The sequence below is a fragment of the Hipposideros armiger genome, unplaced genomic scaffold (assembly GCF_001890085.2).
Source record: "Hipposideros armiger isolate ML-2016 unplaced genomic scaffold, ASM189008v1 scaffold_188, whole genome shotgun sequence".
NCBI lineage: Eukaryota > Metazoa > Chordata > Mammalia > Chiroptera > Hipposideridae > Hipposideros > Hipposideros armiger.
The window spans coordinates 2,504,965-2,525,183 of NW_017731538.1; the positions used below are offsets into that span (position 1 = coordinate 2,504,965).

At 38.1% G+C, this 20,219-nt stretch overlaps 3 protein-coding genes across 3 annotated transcripts in view; all 3 read right to left on the bottom strand.

Annotated features, from left to right (window-relative positions):
• Window positions 1-4,158, bottom strand: part of COPB1 (coat protein complex I subunit beta 1) — a 35,701-nt gene extending 31,543 nt beyond the window's left edge. The window contains exons 1-2 of the mRNA XM_019652884.1: window positions 4,052-4,158; window positions 3,171-3,320 (exon numbers count right to left, since the gene is read on the bottom strand). Coding sequence (XP_019508429.1) covers window positions 3,171-3,261 — 91 coding nt within the window. The 5' untranslated portion in view covers window positions 3,262-3,320; window positions 4,052-4,158. The remainder of the gene's footprint in view (window positions 1-3,170; window positions 3,321-4,051) is intronic.
• A 1,201-nt stretch (window positions 4,159-5,359) lies between these two features.
• LOC109388281 (60S ribosomal protein L11-like) lies at window positions 5,360-5,908 on the bottom strand. The gene has a single exon (XM_019652885.1). It carries the CDS (start codon window positions 5,894-5,896, stop codon window positions 5,375-5,377), a length of 522 nt encoding a protein of 173 aa, XP_019508430.1. The 5' UTR covers window positions 5,897-5,908; the 3' UTR covers window positions 5,360-5,374.
• Window positions 5,909-9,310: 3,402 nt separating this feature from the next.
• On the bottom strand, window positions 9,311-19,840 carry PSMA1 (proteasome 20S subunit alpha 1). The gene is made up of 10 exons (XM_019652887.1): window positions 19,750-19,840; window positions 18,412-18,456; window positions 18,039-18,140; window positions 17,813-17,916; window positions 16,306-16,394; window positions 15,606-15,676; window positions 15,356-15,485; window positions 14,157-14,236; window positions 10,972-11,082; window positions 9,311-9,678 (listed from the first exon to the last, which is right to left on the bottom strand). The coding sequence occupies exons 1-10, from the start codon at window positions 19,750-19,752 to the stop codon at window positions 9,622-9,624; spliced, it is 792 nt and encodes a 263-aa protein (XP_019508432.1). The 5' UTR covers window positions 19,753-19,840; the 3' UTR covers window positions 9,311-9,621.
• Between the last annotated feature and the right edge of the window lie 379 nt (window positions 19,841-20,219).

A 20,219-nucleotide genomic window follows, 5' to 3' on the forward strand; every position in this document is an offset into this window, starting at 1 on the left:
TCAAGGCACTAACCCAAGTACGTAACAAGGGTTCTCTACCTGGATTTGCCACAAACAAGCTATATGACTTTACACAACTGATTTGTCTCTGAATCTTATCATTCTTTACATATAATATGAAAGCATTGGATTCGATCTTTGGTCCCTAACCAATGGAATTAATGTAGAGGCCATGAATTTATAGGTATACTAAATAATGTATGTCTCAAACACACATGCAGCTCTTTTTCAAACTGTAAATAGATGCTATTGAGTGCTTCTGAATACAAAGTAGCTTTTAAGTCAGTGTGTATTCTCTCAACCGAAGTTACAACCACTATTATGGGGGTGGGGGAGATCAGTGACATATTTTCAACATTAGGAAGATCCTCAAACTCAAAAAGGTTGGGAACTAAAGACTAGATTAATTTCAAAATCCTATCATATTTCTACAGGCCATAAAACTTTAGAATCTTTCTTTAAAAATTACCTAAAAAATTGGAAGAAAATTAAAATATACTAAATTGCCATTATTTAGAATTAAGGATAACACATTTAAGATACTAGCTTGTTACATAGGCTAAAACAAAACAAAACACACACTATAAAGTATTTTACACAATTCATAACTTCACATTATCATTGCATACAATAATTTATGGTACATCTTTTAGATCCACAATTCAAAGGCAGAAATATAAGAGAAAAGCACAATGCTACTACAATTGTTTCGATCATAAATATAAACAAACATCTAGAAGAGAGGACAAAGAGGGGTGACAAAAGTCTTTAATAATCTTCGAGTTATCATGAGGAAAAAAAATAGAACTAGAAATAAATTTCCAACAATTAAGAGCAAAGTGGCTATTAAAGAGTTCCTTGCTGTTGTCAAAGAGATAGAGGCTGTGAATGCCAGTCGATAGTGTTATAGGAAGGATTTAAGCTTGAAGAATTGTACTAGGTAAAATCACAAGTTCATTCTAGCCGCCAAAGGTTATGTATGTATCTATTCCTAGTTTAGAATATTTTAACATGTTGCAGAAGAGAGAATATCCTCAGGTATTCGGACTGAGAACACAGTGAGGGTTATTGCCCAATTTATCCCAAAGGGGTCAATAATTTTGTTCAAAACAGATTAACTTCTCATGCATCTCTCTCTGCTTCAGAGTATTAAATTTCCTGTCACATATGAAAAAAAAAATGGTATGTACCACATCAAATCATAAAATAAATGTGAAAGAGTGAACTGAGTATCCATCTGGGCAAACTTTCAGTTTTTAAGTCTATGAGGATGACAAAAAGCATCAGGCGAGATGACAGCAGCTGAAAGCAATAACCATGAAAATAAGAGAGAGTAGGCAAAGTTCTAAGTGGCTAAAGTTGTATTTAATGAGCTTAAACAGGTTTTCCTCTCTTTGTCCCAAAGCTTCCTTTCTGAATTATTAATTTAAAAAAAGTGTTCCAATCTGTCTGATAAGGTAAAGGAGTGTCAAAAGGCATAAAATTGTATCACTGGCTTCTTTTGCTCCAGTTCTGTTTACTTTTTACAAATTAGCTAATCCTAAAAGTTTAGCAGGCTAGACCACCACTTGTAATTAAAGGTTAAGTTTTAAAAATTTAATAGCAAACTTGTAAAAAATCTACACTATTTATATTCTGAGCCCCTCCAAACCCAATTTCCATTTATTTCAACAATTCAAATTGAGGTGAAGGATGTTTCTATCCACATCTTCAAATTTTTCAAAACTTCTGTTTCTTTATGAACACTACCAAAAATATGAAAAATTTCAATATCAATTCAGTTCACCAAAATACACTAAGTACTTCCTAGTCTCCGGCGAATGTACAGTTGTTAGAGCTCATATCCAGTGATTAAATGTAAAGAAAAGTGTAGGTAAAGAAACTCAATATTTCACCAAACAAAAAAGTATTTGTTACTTAAACTGGAAACTACTAAACAGTTTCTCATCTCAACTCTTGAGAGGTAGTCACAAATTTTAGACTACTTATTTATTGGTTGGGAGAGAGAAATAAAGGCAGCTGCAATTAAGAAAAGGCTATTGTTACAATTAAGAACAGGTTTTGTTCTTTACCTTCCCAGCTATAATCTTAAGTATTTTGTGGGGATCTAAAAATGAAAGCTTTTAAATTATAAGAAAAAAACAGAAAGTCTATTCATTAATTTGCATTCCATTCTACTATCTTATGTGAATATGAATACATACATATATACATATATATTACACACACAACATATATGAGCATATACATGTAGATATATATTTTGTATATAAGGGTATCAGTTTAAATGCCATAGAAAAGGGGTTTTTTTCTTTCTTCTCTAAAAATAGACCTCAACAGAAACCTGATATTAAGTAATCTAAAATCAGGAGGTATTCCATTACTATTAATTAAGAGGTGGGAATACACAAGTAAGAACTGTCTCCTTTCAAACTGCAAACAACCTTCTTAAAGATACTTTCAAGATCTGAAGCATAATTTTCACCCTACTCTGTTTTAAACAGTAGCTATCAGTTTAAGTTAGTAGTTCAATGAAACAAGAATCATTATTTTGGAACATGCATTACTTAAAAAATTTTTTTTGACAGAATCATTCACAAAAAGGAGGCATACACTTTTAAAAATCAGAAATATACTTCTTGTTTTCTCCTTTGCATAATGCTTTAAAATGAAAAGCTTAAGCCATTCTGGAAAATGCATGTGTATTCCAAAGTTGACTTCATTTGTTCAACAGGTGGCGAACCCAAAGAACAAAGTTCTTCTGGTATTACAAACTAAGTAATATGAAGTTAAATGCACAAAGGAACTAAGATATTCAAATACACATTCTCTCAACCTGTTTTGTTCTCTGTATAGAGAACTGTCAGCTGCCTTTAAGTATAATATTATTAAACTACACAAGTCATTGTTATTTTTAGTAATATCTAACAATTAAACTATTACATTCCTTTAGCTTTACTAAGCTAAACTGAGATGTTTTATTTCCAAAAACCAATACTGCAAGTCTAAAGGTAGTTAAGTTTTCATTTTTAATAAGACAAAAGGTTTACTGAAGAGATATTAGAAGAAAATATTTAGGCACAAATTAAGCATTTCTTATTATAAAGAAACCTGAAATGCAAATAGCTTTTCATTTTCATTTTCTTTTTCAAAATATGATCAAAGTTTACCTAGATCATTTTTTAAGCTAATTTCAGATGGTGGTTCTGAATCCATTGGCACGTTAATTAACGTATAGCACACATTCTCAGCAGCCGTCATGGTTCCTGGTTATAATCAACCCTTGATACAAGATTTAAGGGTCACAGATGCCAGGAAATCTAGAGAAATAAATACAAGGATATCAATACAAGTAAAAAACAAAACACACCCAATAACTTCAGTGATCCTTACTATCTAAAGTGGATTCAGTTTGGCTTATGAGTTTTGAAGCTTTAGAAGGGGAGGGTCAATCTACATCGTGTCCCATAAAAATAAAGCCTAATATAATAATAAAAAAGCAACAACACTTGTCAGTTTTGACCTAAGGTACTTTAGCTCCTACTCCACAACCCCGCCCAGGGTTCAGAAAGCTGCGCTGCAGAATTAAGGCCCACAATAGTGACAGTCCCTCTGCCCCACTCCACCATGTTACAGAAGTGATTTAACATAACACACAATCCGAAATGCTCAGTGAAGAGACCCTGTGCACGGTTCCTCTGCTAAAACCCTGAAGTGCTTTATCGCGTTCATCGGTGGGACACGACTCAGCGTACGTGGATCGGTGCGCTGCACCTCCACGCCCCTTCCCTGTCCCTTTTCTCCTGCAAACCAAGCCCCGGCGTGGCATGGCGAGCCCCGGGGGCCTGGGACAGAGAAGACCGCGGGGCCAGTACACAGGCCGGGACCGGGCGTCCGGCCCACAGCTTCCCGGACCCCTCGTTCCACTTCGCCAGGCCTGGACGCGAGCGGCCTAGTCTCTCCCCGTCCGCATCTTCCCGCTAGAGAGCCAGTTCCTCCAACTCTGCTTAGCCCACCAGGCCTTTGGGATTGGGGGTTCGTGGCCCGCTACCTGGCTCCGAGGGGCAGCAGCTGGGGCAACAGCGGGACCGTCTATTCCGGCTCCAACCCCCAGCAGCAGCGGAGGCTCCGCGGAGTCCTTGGCTGACGTGGACGGGGGTGGGGAGACGACCGAAGCTGCAGCCACCTAGCACCTACGGCAACGCAGAGAGGACATGCTTTCTCCGTCCTGCGGTTGCGCGGTGCAAGGACGTCCTGTAAGTTTCTTTTCTCTAGTCCATGGTTGGTTTAGGCTGCAGAGAAGACTGGAAACACATATTTAATGTTTTCCCTGCAAGCCTGAATTAAGCGCTGTGGTAATTTAAACGCTATTTAGAAATTGTGTCTTATTCCAGGAATTAAAACGGTCAAGGGGAAGAAGTGCTTGGAGAGAGAGGAAACACGTTTTCCAAGGCTGTTTGATCCAATGGAAAAGAGCACAAGATTGGGAGCTAGAAGTCCACTCACTAATAAACTGGGAAAGTAACTAAATACTACTCGAGTTAGTGACTTCAGTTTATCTAATAAAGGGCACTAGATTATACGAAGATCTATTTAGGTTAACATCTTCAGTAATCTGAATCTCTGCCTCTGCAGTCAGGCTGGAGTTGATCACCGAAGTCACACTGTAGAACTTGCCTTTTTTTTAGGAACGGCCCTTTCACGATCCATTCTGAACACCCAGTGAATTTGAAATTTTTTATGCATACAGGAAGACTGACAGTGACTGTTTTAAAGGATTTTACTATCTCCAAAAGACCTAATGTTTACAGCTACAATCTGCCATGGCACCTTCGGTTTTACCTATTTGCGGTTCCATCAGGTTCACCTTGGTTAGGGAGATAGAACACAAATAGAGCCTCTATCTAGAATCCAGCTATTATATTTTGAGACTTCTTTTTGGAACCATCAAGCAAAAAATGAATTCCTTGAGCTTTCAAAATATATCACAAAGGCCATGTGTTTATAACATTTTCTGAATGCTCCTCAAATCCTGCGCATTCATTTTTTTAAAAGTGTTTACCTTGAGATAATTGTAGAGTGACATACAGAACTCCCATACACTTTTCACCTAGTTTCTTTCAATTGTAACATCTTGTGTAATTATAGTGATATCAAATCCAGGAAATCGACACTGATACATTCACTTGTCACATCTCACCAGTTTAACATGCACTTATGTGTGGAGCGACCATGTTTAGATTCCAGTGATCACCACCAGTTAAGGTACAATTCCATTACAAGGATCATTCCTAACATTTTTTTTTTCATGAAAAACTTTTTATTGGCCGTTTGGATAGAAATGGGAATTTATTTGCCAGGAAGGATGATCCCATCATACTTCTGCTGGAACCAGCGAGTGCATGACCTCCTCTTTGCTGATTCTGTGTTTGGCCCCAATGCAGCCTGTCCTGAGTTTCTCGTCTGCGATGCTGAAACCTGGCCTACCCAGCACCACATAGGAGTCCAGGCCGTAAATACCAATGCTTGGATCGTATTTGATTCCCAGATCGATGTGTTCCTGGATCCCAAAGCCAAAGTTTCCAGTATCTGAGAAGTTATTTTTTCGTAACTCGTACTCTCGAACCTTCAGACCTTTCTCCAAGATTTCTTCTGCCTTGGCCCCACGGACTGTGCAGTGGACAGCAATCTTTTCATTTCTCCTGACGCCGAAGGATCTAACGGTGTACCTAGCTTTGGAGAACACATGGGTCTGGCCTGTGAGCTGCTCCAGGACCTTGGCTGCCCGGGTCAGCCTGTCTCTGCTCTCCCCAACACAGATGTTGAGGCAGAGCTTGCGGATGCAAAGCTCCCGCATGGGGTTCTCCTTTTCACCTTGATCCTGTGCCACCATCATGAGACAGGAAGAGCCCTAACATTTTATAGTCACAGCCACTTCCCTCCATAACACCTGGCAACACTAACCTGCTCTCCATTCTATAATTTTGTCATTTCAAGATGTAATATAAATGAAATATATGATGTAACCTTTTGAGATTGGCTGTTTTTCACTTAGCATAATTCTCTTGAGATCAACTCAAGATGTGTGTACAACAGGTTGTTCCATTTCTGTGTATTCATTTTTAACATAAGAGTTTTACAAATGTAGTTTATCTGGTTTCCAAGCCCACTTACCAAGAAATGACAATCTCTGGGCCGGCCGAGTGGTGCGATGGTTGGGAGCTGGCTTGGGACGCCAGAGGGCCCTGGTTCGGATCCCACATGTGAGGCCCGGTGACACTGCCCTCCACAGCTAAGATGCTGAACAACAGCAGCTTAACCTGGAGCTGGGTTGCCATGAGTCGCTGGCGACAGCTAGGCTGCAGCCCCTGTGGCAGTGGGTTGCCATGGGCTACCGTGTGTAGCCAGCAGCTGCAGTGAGCGGCCTTTTAGAAGCCGGCGACTGATCTCCCTCACCCGGGAAGAGCACAATGATGGTGCCAACTTGGGTCAGTGAAGCACAACTAGACTGAAGAACAAAACAACAGCAACTTGTCTGTTCCCCTTCCCCCAATTCCCCAGTGCTGTTCTCATCCAAATTCCCCAATAAAATCTTTAAAAAAAAAAAAAAAGGAAATGACAAACTGTTGGCATGAAATGAAGCCCAAGAGAGCATAAAAACTAGACTTAGCAATAAGAAAGCTCAGCAGTTTAGGGTCATAGTGATGGTGTAGGGCTAATGGCACCCCCCTTGAGTTGTCCTGGAGGTTCCACTGTGTTATGGAATAAAATTTGAGGCTTATCATGACCAAGCTATTAAGTAAACTGTTAAATATGGGAAAAGGCAAGAAAATGTAGTTTTATAAAACCTCATTTAAGGTCTGTACTTAAAATTGTCATAGGTAGTGTATATACTATTATATATTCTTAAAATAACAACTTGTTGAACAGGTATCAGAACTTTACATAGTCTAATTCTTCCTGACTTATTATAGCATGCACTTTGTTTTGGGACTTATTTCTACTCTAGCATGTAATTACATCACTTTGAATGCTTTTTTTTTTTTTTTAAAGATTTTTATTGGGGGAATTGGGGGAATGGGAACAGTGCTGGGGAATTGGGGGAAGGGGAACAGACAAGTTGCTGTCGTCTTGTTCTTCAATCTAGTTGTGGAGGATGTTGCTTCACTGGCCCAAGTTGGCACCATCATTGCGCTCTTCTCTGGCGAGGCAGATCAGTCGCTGGCTTCTGGACGGCCGCTCACTGCGGCTGCTGGCCGCTCACGCTGGCTGCTGGCTACATACGGTAGCCCATGGCAACCCACTGCCACAGGGGCTGCAGCCTACGCCGTCACCAGCGACTCATGGCAGCCCAGCTCCAGGTCGAGCTGTTGTTCAGCATCTTAGCTGTAGAGGGCAGTGTCACTGGCCCTCATATGTGGGATCCGAACCGGGGCCCTCTGGCATCCCAAGCGAGTTCTTAACCATCGCGCCACTCGGCCGGCCCCTTGAATGCTTTTTAAATTATAAATTATTGGAGAGCAAAAACTTGTCATATACCAAGAATCATAAAAACTTACATGTCTAGGAAATCAAGGCCTAGAGAAATGGAACTTAACCAAAACCGCAAAATGGTCAAACACTGAAAAAGCTGTGACCAGAACCTGAATCCGTCACCTACCTTACTGCCTCGTTTTTAACCATACCGGTACTTCAAAGATGCACATATAGATGCTTAATAAATTCCAGGTGAACTGAGTATTATCTTTATATCAAAGTGATAGGTTTTATGAGAGGACATTAGGAATTTTGTTTATAATTAACAGACTAAATGGAATAATTGAGTATAACAACTAGATAAAATGACATGAAAAGGCATCACAATGAACTCTGTATAGCGGGGTTGAATCTTATTGGGGTGAGGAAAATTTCAAGTTCTAAAGTCAGTGTATGACTAAAATCAGATATTGAAAAAAATTACTAAATTGCTCCCCAAGTACAAATATGGATCAGTTTTTTTTTTTCAGTTGAGTGCCAGCCAAGTTTGGTTTACATTTAGGGAACAGTGTACAAAAATGATGAGAGACACACACACACAGTCTTTAAATAGAATCACTTAACAAAAAGACAAAGGCTCACACCATGATAGGCACAGGGGAAGAGACCTGCCTGAGAAAAGAGATTATGAAATTTCTCTCTTATGCTCCCTCTGGCAGACTATACTGCCATTGAGTCTGAAGGTAGGGGGGGCAACTCCCTCGTTTTATTTTGTGTTTGTGCAAGTTACATGTGCTTGATGTAACTTCATTGTCAATTAAATAGCCACATGGTACTTTTGGCCTTGTCCCAAGTTCAAAGGGCAGATTCTTGAGGCTACTCCAAAGTGGAGACTAACATTTCACACATTCCTGTATTTAGTCAGGTTTTTCTCTTAACAAGGTGGCCAGTTTCTCTTACCACTCTCCCCTCACAAGTCAGAGAAATTTAAACCTACAAATGCTTTTAAAGCTTTGGGCAATCTGGAAAAAAATTAAACTAACATTTTAAGAATTTTTGAGTATACAAGGTATTTTCACATAAATTGTCCCATTTAACCCTCAGAATAATTCTCTGCAGGATTTCCTTAAAATAAGGCTAAGCAACTTCCCTAAAGCCAATAGCAGCTAATTAGCAGAATTAGGTCTAAAATCCAAGTTCCCTATCTAATAAATGAACTGCTCCTCTCCAGAAAGACATGGGTCTTAAAAAATAACTCCTCTAGGCTTCTTAGCGCAAAATTTTGGATTACTGCTTTTGTTTTTAAAATCAATTTCATTTTATTTTGCATGAAAGATAAAAGTTGTTGTGCAATATCTCGGTACACAGTGCACAAGAATAATGGAAGACAGCCTCAAGATTATGCTGGAGTGTGGTTGAGCAGGATAAGAGGAAATGACAGTTTCAGATTAAAATTTCCCTTTTGTTATTTCTGAAAAAGTTTCCTACACTGAGAGCAGAGCTATCATTACTGCCATCTGCTGGTTGGAAAGAAAAACAGTTCACATGTTAATCATCTTGCTACTGCTATTGCTTGAAGTGGTGGTTTCTTAGGTTTTATCAGAATCTCCAGAGCTGAACCCTGAAATTTGTATTCTGAACCAAATCTCCATGAATTCTCATGCAGCTAGTCCATACACTGGGGAACTAGTATAAGGCTGTGATAGATAAGAGTTATTATCTTTTCCCATCACTAAAAATAAGGCAATTTGACAAACACGGCAAATGACCAGTTGTAATCCCAGACTATTTATATAGTTGAGGCTACTTTAAAAGACAAACAAAAACTCAATACACCAATAGGTGAAACAATTTTATTTCACAGTTGTCTTTAAAACCACAAAGACACTATATTCTTTATATAAAAACATTAGTACAGATAACTATACTTTCTAGAAAATGATTATATAGACCCTCTCAAAGAAAAATGCATCACAATATATGGTTTAGTGAAGGGGATCGGAAAAAAATCACACCTGGACTGATTCTTAAAACATACCATGTCACCATTACAGATCTTTTGGTTCAAAGTATAGATTATTGTCATCAGTACATGTTCTTGCATTCTTACATATTTGATAATACACATATAGACTGATTCATCGCTTAATGCTCCATTGGTTCATCGGCCTTTTCTGCAGGTTCATCAGCAGGTTGAGCAGGCTTAAAAGGGGAAGAAAAAAGAAAATGGGTAATACTATGTTATACAAAATTTATGAGAAAAAGGAGTTAGGTGATACTTTGAATACTCAATTTTAGTTCACTGTCCTGTTGAAATTTCTAACCAAAGGATTTTTTAAAGATATAATTTTATAGTTCTGAAAACCTAAACATCATCTAACAATTCTAGCGTTTTTATCACACTTTGTCTTGCTCAAGGATAAAAGGCCTTCCTTTTATCATCACTACTAGCCTTAAAATACAATCGGCACATTTTAGATTTCCTTTTCCTCTTTAGCACTAATAAACACAGCAAAAATATGACCAAACAAACCACTTGCGTGGCGCTCTATTGCATTCTTCCCAAAAGTGCTGGTTCTTACCAACTGCGATTAAAATAATGCAAATCTTGCTCCTACAAATAGTACCAACAATATCCTTTTCAAATTGAAGAGGAATTCATGCTGGTAGAAGAACTTTCTGTACAGGACATTTTACTTCCAATTACACGGCTATTGAGGAAGCATCTATAAATAGCAAATGTGCATTCTAAATATCCAATATAAAAGATCAGTATTTAACCTGGGATTCACCAACACTTCTTGTTCCTTTCCTCAGGATTTGTGAAGAGCCAGCTTAGTTTCCAAAGCTGGTTCCGGTGAACTTTCTCCCAGTCCTCCCTCTTATAGACTCCTGGCTGGTCCTATAGCTTACTTCAGCCAACAGAATGTGCAGAAGTGATGCTGTGCCAGCACTGAGCCTTGGCCTTAAGAATGCCTGGCAGCTTTCACATTTAAGCTTTTGAACTTTTGCAAGCGCTGAGCTGCTATACTGCTAGAGAGACCCTGGTGAAGGAGAGGCCCTGAGACTACACGGACAGAGGCCCAGCCATCCTAGCAGAGGTCCCAGTCTTATTCTCTCTAAGATACCTAGAAAATGAGTAAAGGTGACATATGAGTAAAGCCATCTTGGATGTTCCAGCCCCACCCCCTTAATGACAGCAATGTTTTGGAGACTCAAGTGAGACCAGCAAAAGAACCATCAGCTGTGCCCCGGTCAACCCACAGAATTGTGAGAAAGACAGATAACTAAATCATCAACCCTTTTTGTGTTTATGGAGACCACTGCCCCCTCAGTATTTCACTTTACTCAGCTCTTAGTTTTCCTACTGCGATTTTAATTACTAGCTTATCTCAATAATTAAAGACAAAAAAAATGGTAGATTTACAGTTGTAGTAGGAACAGTGGTTTACTATATAACTAATAAAGTCTCTTGTGTTATGATTAGTTACATACCTGTACTTTTCTCTGTGGCCTTTCTTCAAGACCTTCCAGGAATGGAGACACATCGTCATCATCATATATTGTAAACTCCAAGTCTTTACCAACAATTCCAATGGAAACATTCTGAGGGAGGAAAAAAGTAAAAATTAAAAAATCAAGAGAATTTACGTTGGAAAATGCTTATGATAAAATGTTGGATGAAAAAAAGCAGAAAAAAATATATAGCACTTGAATAAGACTTAAAAATACTAAGTGTAGGGAAAAAAGAAGAAAACTAGTAAGCCCTTGTAATTTACATATATAAATATTCACTTGTGATAATCATGAGTAACCCCAAATAAAGATCTGTCACCTAGAAAATTTTCACATTGGCTCATAATGGGAAGGTGTTGCAGACCAGTCAGTTTGAGGGAACAAACCACTTAGCTAGAAAGTAAACCTAACTCCTAAGAAATAACCAAATTTGTTTCTTGAGTAAGTTAAGACATGATGGTTCTTAATAAGGAAACAGTAAGTTTTGGGTTCTAATGCATTGAATTTAGTGGGGATTAGGAACTGTTTTAAACAGGAAAACTAAACAGCAATACTTAAAATGTTCAATGAATGCTAACCAGTGCAAAATAGCTCCTTTGAAATTAAAATTTTAGTGCAAGTTTTAGGCATAAGGATATATAAGCCATTTTCAATGATTCAGTAAAATTATGAAACCAGGAAGCCAGACACTTGAACAAACTTTTCCAAATTGTAAATATCAAGAGTCAACTGTATACCCAGTTTTTAAAAGACAGTCATCGTGGAGTGATACCATAATAGGTATTTTAAACAAATTTTAAAAGTACAATGTGCTTTCCTAATTTTTTTGAAAGAATATTATTTTTATAATAGGAAAACTTGTTTAGAAGATTATGCAGGCTATAAAGCCTATGTGAAGAACATACATATCGAATAATAATTATCCAACCACTATAACAAAATGGATTTATATATGCTGACTGATCTCACTTGAATTAATGATCATGAATTTCAAAGAGTCCTTTAGTGGTTCCTGCATTGTACTATACAGGTCCCTAGATCATTCATTCTCCCCTTCTCCTGGACAGCTATATTATTCTCCATTCTCTTTGAAGCTGAAAACCTTGCTCCGATTTCACTGAGAAAATAGAAGTAAATTAAGAAGAGAATGAATGTTCACAGTATCCACTCTTTTGTATTCTCTCCCTTCCTGCTACTGTGAATGAACAGTACAACTTCTAAAAGGCCGACCTTTCCACTTGTGTAATGTTCAAAGAAATTGCTCTAGCAACTTTTCCATATTTCTCCTACATGTTTCCCTTTATACTGAATTATTCTCATAACCATACAGCAAACTTGCTGTAATTTCTCCCATCTTAAAAAAAAATAACAAACCCTTTTTTCACTACATTCTCTTCCAGCCACTGTTGCATTTCTCTGGATCCACAACATACTATCTACATATCCTCCAAAGAGCTGTCTCCAATTCCTCTTCTCCCATTCTTTCCTGATTCCATTCCTACCAGGCTTTTGCCCCATTAATCCATTATGACTATTTAGTCAAGCCCCCAGTGACATCATTACTAATCTAATGGTTAATTCTCAATCCACATCTTCCTTGATCTAGTAGCAATTTTTCATTCCTTCCTCCTTGAAATAGTTCCTTCATTTGCTTTTAAGGATGCCTCATTTTCCAAGTTTTCCTCCTACCTCTTGGGCCATCTTTCTCAGGCCTTTTTGCTGATACCTACTCACCTCCCAATCTCTACAGGTTAGAGTGCCCTTGGCCAAGTCTTTAAACCTCTTGTCTAACTAATTCCTTTAGCAATCTCATCCAGTCCAGTTTCTAAAAGCCATTTCTGCATAAAGACTCCAAACTTTGTAACTCTAGGCTAGACCATTCTCCACCAAACTCCAGGGAGTGCACATCTGGTAACTGCTCAGTCTATACTGCCAAATGGTCAAACAATAGGCATTTCAAATTTTATGTCCTAAACTAACTGCCTGATCGTCCTTCACAAACGCTACCCCAAAACCTGTTCTTCCCATTGTCTTATCCATCCAGTAAATCATAAATCTCTTTTTTCAGTCAGGCCAAAAACCTTGAAGACATCCTTTTTAAAAATCTCATACCCCACTACCAATTCGTTAGCAAAACTTTTGGCTCTAGTTTCAAAACATACCAAAAAACTGAATCCTTCTCATCATCTCCATCTCTATGACTACTCTAATCCACCACGATCTCTCACCTGAATTACTGTAACAATCTTAAAACTATTTCCACCCATGCCAATACAATCTGCTCTCTAAATAACAACCAGAGTGAATCTTAAAACCTACATCAAATCATGTATTCCTCTGCTCAAATTCTAAGAGCCCACTCAGAGAAAAATCCGAAGTACTGACAATGGTTTATAGGAGACACACAGGCTGGCCTCCATTACCTCTGACTTCCTTCCTTATCTTCCTCTTAATCACTGACTCCAACATTACTGGCCTCTTTGTCTCAAATACTAGAAACATTCTGGACCCAAGGCCCTTGCACTTGTATTCCCTGGAATAATCTTGCTCTAGACATCAGCATGGCTCACTCACTCACCTCCTTTAGCTCTTTTCCTCAAATTCCACTTTCTCAGTTAGGCCACCCTTGACCACCCTATTTTGAATCATACCCACCACACCTCCTTCCTATACCCAATTGGCCATTCTTTCTCCTCTTAACCTGTTTTATTGTTTCTGTAGCATTTATCACGTTCTACTATACTACATAATTTACTTATGGGCACACTGTCTATCTCCCCCTACTTGGATGCATGTACCATAAAGGCCAAGATGTTTATGGTGTTTACTATACTCTCAATGCTTAGTGCCTGCACGTGGTAGGTGCTCTATATGTATATTTGTCAACTGAATTAAAAATATGAAGATATTCTTATCTGCTGACAAAATAAAGGACATTCTACATCAGACTTACTGGTTTTACTGCTTTATATAAAAAAGAAATGTTTAAAAATTGTTTCAAAATCCGATCACTTAGTGAATAACTTAAAGAGAAACAATGAGCCAAGGCAACCATCTCCCAAATTTAAAGAGCTATAAGCACATACTCTTCTATTACTTATATTTATGGAATAAATGATTAAACTGCAATGTTAATATCTACAATTAGAAAACATGATTTTTACCTTTGTAGTTAAGTCCTGTTCTGCAGGAAGTGTCTCTCGTAAGGCACGCAGACCATGCTTAACCAGTTCATTCAAGTTACCTATATGTAATAAGTTTAACAATTATTTCTTAATTTCATCTTCATGCTAGGCTTTTTATCTGTTGGGTCTAGTCTAAAATCTTGGTTTTAGTCACATACTAAATATCTGTATATCACAATAAAAACAGCCAAAAGTTTAATGTTTAGCTCTGTAATCTTCTAATAACACTGCTGACTATTGTTTTATTTAATGACAGGACACATGATTTTTGTTACTAAATTTGACATTTAAGTTAAATCAAAATCCTGATTCATAAAAATACAGCTCAAAGTTTTGTAGAATGTATCCTGTGGAATTCTAGTTGCTATATTCGCTCTTTATAGAAGAAGTCTCCAACTCTTTCTATGTGGCCAGTATTACCCTGATACCAACACTAGACAGAGACATCACAAGAAAATAAAATTACAGATCAATATGCCTTATGAATATTTACACAAAAAAACCTCAACAAAATACCAGCAAACTGAATTCAGCAACGTTTATGTTTATATAAACATTTATACATACAATTTATATTATATGCTATGGTCAAGCTGGTTTAACATCAAGTCATTCAATGCAATATACCACAATAGAATGAAGGGGGAAAAAAACCACATACTCACCTCAATAGGTGATTTAAAAAGCATGTGTTAAAATCCAAGATCCTTGCATAAGAAAAGCCCTTAAAAACCTGCCCTATCATCATGTCTTACAATCACATCTTACATCTTCTACCTTTCTTTACCACAGCTACACTGACTTTTTACTTGTTTATGGATTAATGTAAAAATGTGTATAGCAAGAAGAAAGAATGGAATCGTAGACAACTAAAAGTTGTAAACATAACTTAAAATTGGTAGCTAGTACAGTGTTTCTCAACTCTGGCTGCGGCACACTGCAGATGAATAGAATCAAGAATCTTCAAGGTTGGGGACACATAGTTGTATTTTTAAATATTGGTGAATAAAACTGCTGTGGTAGTCAGCAGGGGTAAAAACTTAGTAACAGAAATAATAAACACTTCGTGGGCTTAATTAAAAAAAAACTCTTTCTGTAAGGCTGATCGTTTTCTTCATATAGGATACTATGTTAACTCACTATGTAAAGAGTGGAGGGGGGCAAAAAAAATCACTTACACTCCATAAACTCAGACATATGTCTCTCCAAGTAAGTACGAGCTGATTGAGATCGGGCTCCAATGGACATAGCTCTGCAGTCAAAATAATTGGCAGATGGACAGGTTTGGAAAATATGAGGGCCCATATCCTACAAATAGAAAAAACAATACACTACATAATTCTTGACTTTGGTTGAGCTCAAAATTAGAAAATTTCTAGTCAGTTTTAAAAAAATTATTTAAAATATAATAATACTCTATGAACTTACATCATAACCAGCAATAAGCAGCCCAACACCATATGGTCTCCGGCCATATCTTTGCGTTGGTATCTGGGTCTCTTAAACTAGTTAAAGAGCCTGTTCCAACAAGGAATAAAGTACTACCTTTATTTTCAAATTAAACATTATTAACAAAGAACTCTGGTTTCTTAATTGCTGCATCATCTGTTAATACCACAGGAAGAAGACAAAACAGATCAGTATTTCTTTGGTCTAGTATTAAAAAATCTTGAGCTATCCACCATACCCAATAACTAATGCTAACAAAATGTTCTCCTCCCATGGAGAGAACCTCATTCATTTTGGATATAAGAAGTCAAGGATTTGGGGGGACATTTAGAACCACCAATAAAAAACTTTAAATCTCCTCTAAAAATGATGCTTGGATAGTTTTCTTAAAATTGAGCTTATCTGTGTCTGGAAAATTTCAATTGCTTATAAGGGCTGATGAAAGAGCAAACCAATTTCTGATTTAGAACCTATTTTTCCATGGTAAAACTTCCCACAACTCTCCTATTTTAAACATTGTTACTGAAAAGTAATTACCATTTTTTTTCACAATCTTACTTATGTTATATATTGTTATGTAAAGAGTGTACTCCTAATTATATTCCTAATAACTAATGTAAGAGTTAAGTATCAAAATCCTTGAAAGTTCACGCCCAAAATGCTAACATAAAAAGGATACTGCTTCCAATTAGAGCTACAAGACGAGACACAGGAAGAGGTCTGTCAAATACAAATCTGGAATCCAAACACTCCTGGCGCATAAAATTACTAAAAAAGAAACCAGAAAAATTAGTAATTTCAAATCACAGTTATTCATATCTAAATACTTTGATTTCTTTTTGCTTTCTGCTAGACATTTACATGGATTACGTTCATATTGGGCAATCAGAAAGACACGAAGGATACATTTTTGCACAAACTCTGGGATCACATGGGGTTAAAAAAAAACACTAAAATATTCCTTAGTTCTAGAAAACCTTTGTCACACAGCACTTTATAGAATAGAGAAGGCTAAGCAAGAGAAAAAGAGTACTCTCTCTTCTATCCTTATTTAACGATGATATACTTCAAAAGTGGCTAGTCTAAATTGAGATGTATGGTAAATACAAAATACATATGAAATTTCAGAGACAGTATAAAAAACAATATAAAATATTTCATTAATAGTTTTAATATTGATTACATGTTGACATGGCAATATTTTTGATAGACTGGGTTAAATAAAATGTTTGACAGTGCAATATATTTTACATTTTCAAGAGTTGACAGAAACCAATAATGCTGTCACTATATTGCTGGCCTAAGAGAGCAAGAGCTCTCTAGATAACTAGAAAATCATAAACATTAGCCTTACTATTTGCCTCCATGGTTATATTCTTTCTTCCCTAATTAAATCTGACTTAAAAGATTAGTTTTGGCTCACTACTTCCCATCTCCCAATACACACACTCACATATTACCTGAAATCACTGTGTTAAATGCTCTGCATGTTAGGCTATTTAACAATAACCTTGAAAGAGAAAATACTAAAAAAAATTGAGCGTTTAAGTAACTAACTCAATCTCAGATACTAAGTGGTAAAGGTGGGAACTAAACTCAATCTGTGTGATTTCAAAGCCTTAGCTTTGAAAGGTATTTACACAATGCCTCTGAACTAGAAATAATCTCTATCTCCTGTGGACTCTCACAGAAATCTACCTGTTACTCTCCACTTTCTACTTTGTATTATAGATGTACTACTAGATTTTAAATTCCTGGAAGACAAGATCTATGTCTGATTCACCTTTGTATACCCTGTAATATCCAGAACTGAGCTTTGCAAAATAAATGCTGGCATATTAAAGAAAGCAAGGGTAGTTCAGCTGATTCTTAGAAACCAGATACAAGTTGTCAAGCTCTTCTTAGACATACATTATCTCAAGCAATATACACTAAGTTAACAAGTATCACATTATTCAGTGACTTCTCAAAAGTGTTAATATGGTTAATTCTATTGGTTACTATTACAGGGATCAAGAAATAGAATACTTAGTAACTGAGCCTAAATCCACTCAGGTATTCACAATCTTAACTTAAACATGCTCTGGTAGACAACTTCCTAAAATATCTTATCAGGATCTTTTCTAGAATGGAATCAGTTATGAATCAAAAGGGGTGTTTCTTTTGTTTTTCATGATCATACTCACCATAACAGTCTAGCATCAGCAGTAAGTCCTGCAATTGAGATACCAATATGGTTGTCAACATGGAGAATTTTTTTCTGATGAGCTGCGAGTTCTGACTGTGCTCTCTAAATAGAGGGAGACATTATGAGACATAAAAGCAAGTTTACAATTTTATTATCTGTCCAGTGAAACATGTTTGACAGTTCTATTTTTTATTAAACGAGGAAAATATACTTAATATACTTACCTTCAATGCAACCAACACTGCATGGGTTTTTGATTTCAGACCAACGGTAGCTGAACCTTGTTTGACAGCTTCCATTGCATATTCAATTTGATGAATCCTGCCCTAAAGAAGAAAAACCAACACAGCTCAGAGTCATCTTACAAGACCCTTTTTATAAATTTAAAATTAATTGAGTTCCCAAATCTCAGATGAGCATAGTCAAATCTCAAAAATTTTTTAAACCAGGAAACTTACTTTAATGATAAATTTAGGTTCCAGGAATGTCTAAAATGATGCTATTCTATCTTTTCATAGCCTACAATCTTATGAGTTTCTAAACATATTGCAGCCACCAAAAGCCACTTCATAGAAATAGTATAAAACATTATTTTACCTGAGGGCTCCAAACAGTGACATCATTGTCATACTGGTTGCGAAACTGAAAGTAAAAAAAGACTTATTAATATAAGAACATTAAAAATCCCAACTCTTAACAAGCTCTATCATTAAAAAAAAATGTTTCCATTCAACATTAACACAATGCTGTTAATACAACCTTATTGTAAGATTACTACAGTATTATTCAGTTGCAAGCCGATTCTACATTTACCATGAGCTACTGGGGGAAAGGGAAAGCAGATCTAGATGGGACCATTTTCCCAACTTCCAATTTCACCACTGTCCATAGCACTCCCTTTGGGTTCAGTCAATTACTAAAGTTGCTATCTGTCAACTTTACTTCTTACCTTTGCCAAAGTTCTTCCCTTATACCAGGCCCTAATAGTCAAAAGCATTTCTTTTCTTTAAACTAGCTCAAATGTCTATCTCTTGGTCTTCTCCATCTTTTCCAAAATCCCCCCAGCATATACTCCCACCAGTTCTTTACTTGCACATCCCTTTGTACCTTATGATTAAGGACATGATTGATTTATCTTTGAACCCTCACTGCACTTAAAACAGTGCCTTGCACATGCAGACATTCAAGCTGAATGAATCAACACAAAAATGTCCCCAGGAAGTTGGAGGTGGACACAAATAGTTACCGCGACTAAACCATTACTGCTTTAATGACGGTATTAAAACAAGTCTACCAGAGCAGTACTTGGGAGCATAATCATGACGGTGAGAAAGTTGAGTGCTGGAATGGCAGACATAGGACTGGAAGCCCTGACACCTATGTTGTAATCCTGATAACATCACTCCTTTCATCTGTAAAACTAGGTGACTGGACAAAGTGATTGAAAAGGGCCTTTTCTGATCGGGCTCTAGGAGGAAAATGAGACGGACCCACCAGGAAAATGGACAACGTAAAGGAACCCAAAACCTGGGGTCAAATCTGCACTGGCAGTACAGGGAGGCCTCCAAGTCAAGTCCCTATTTCCTCCTCTCCCCTCTCCCCCCCACACACAGCACGAGGAGCCACTCAGGACAGCTCGCAACCTACTCCACTGAAGGAACTTGAGGGGGAGAGTTCGGCTACTTGACGGAAGGAGTTGTGTCCGAAGCCCGGCAGAAAGCTAAACAAACCCCGATGAAAGGCCGCAATGACTACCGACCGCCCCTCTCCCGGCTAGGCCAGAGATGCTGAATCACTGCCCGAACCCTCCCGTCGGCTGAGGTTTCCATGCCCCGTGGCCCCGGGCCGCTCTAAGGATGACAGGGCACCCGGCTCACCATCCGCCAGTTAGCGGGCCTCTGCCCCAACCCTGCCTGGGCTTGGAATCCAACGTACCATGTTTCCCTCGCGGGCCTGGCTGTACCCTTCAGTAGAGATGCGGATCAAGGAACACTACCAAACCGAAACCAGCTCTCGGCGATCTACAGAGACGTCTGCGGGATTTTGACGGCGGCGGCGCAGGGGAGAGCAGTCTATCCCAGAGATATCGATAGGCTTCTAACGCTTCCCCGCCCTCAGAACGCTCAGCCGCTAAAGGTGGGCGGGGCCTCGGAAGATGGGGGAACGGAGATTGGCCGGAAACTGGCCAGGAGCGCCCGAGGCGGCGAACAGCCTCTACCGAGTCGCCCTTCTTACATCGTCAGTGATATTACCTGTGTGCTGCAGATTCCCTCCAGTTTCTCACCGGCCCGACCGATGCACCTGAAGCCGCTCCAGACGACAGCTGCGACTCGGAGTGACTGAGTGTGCCGCTCTCAACCTCTCATTCAGCGTTCACAGAAATTGGGGGTGTTGTGTGACTGAGG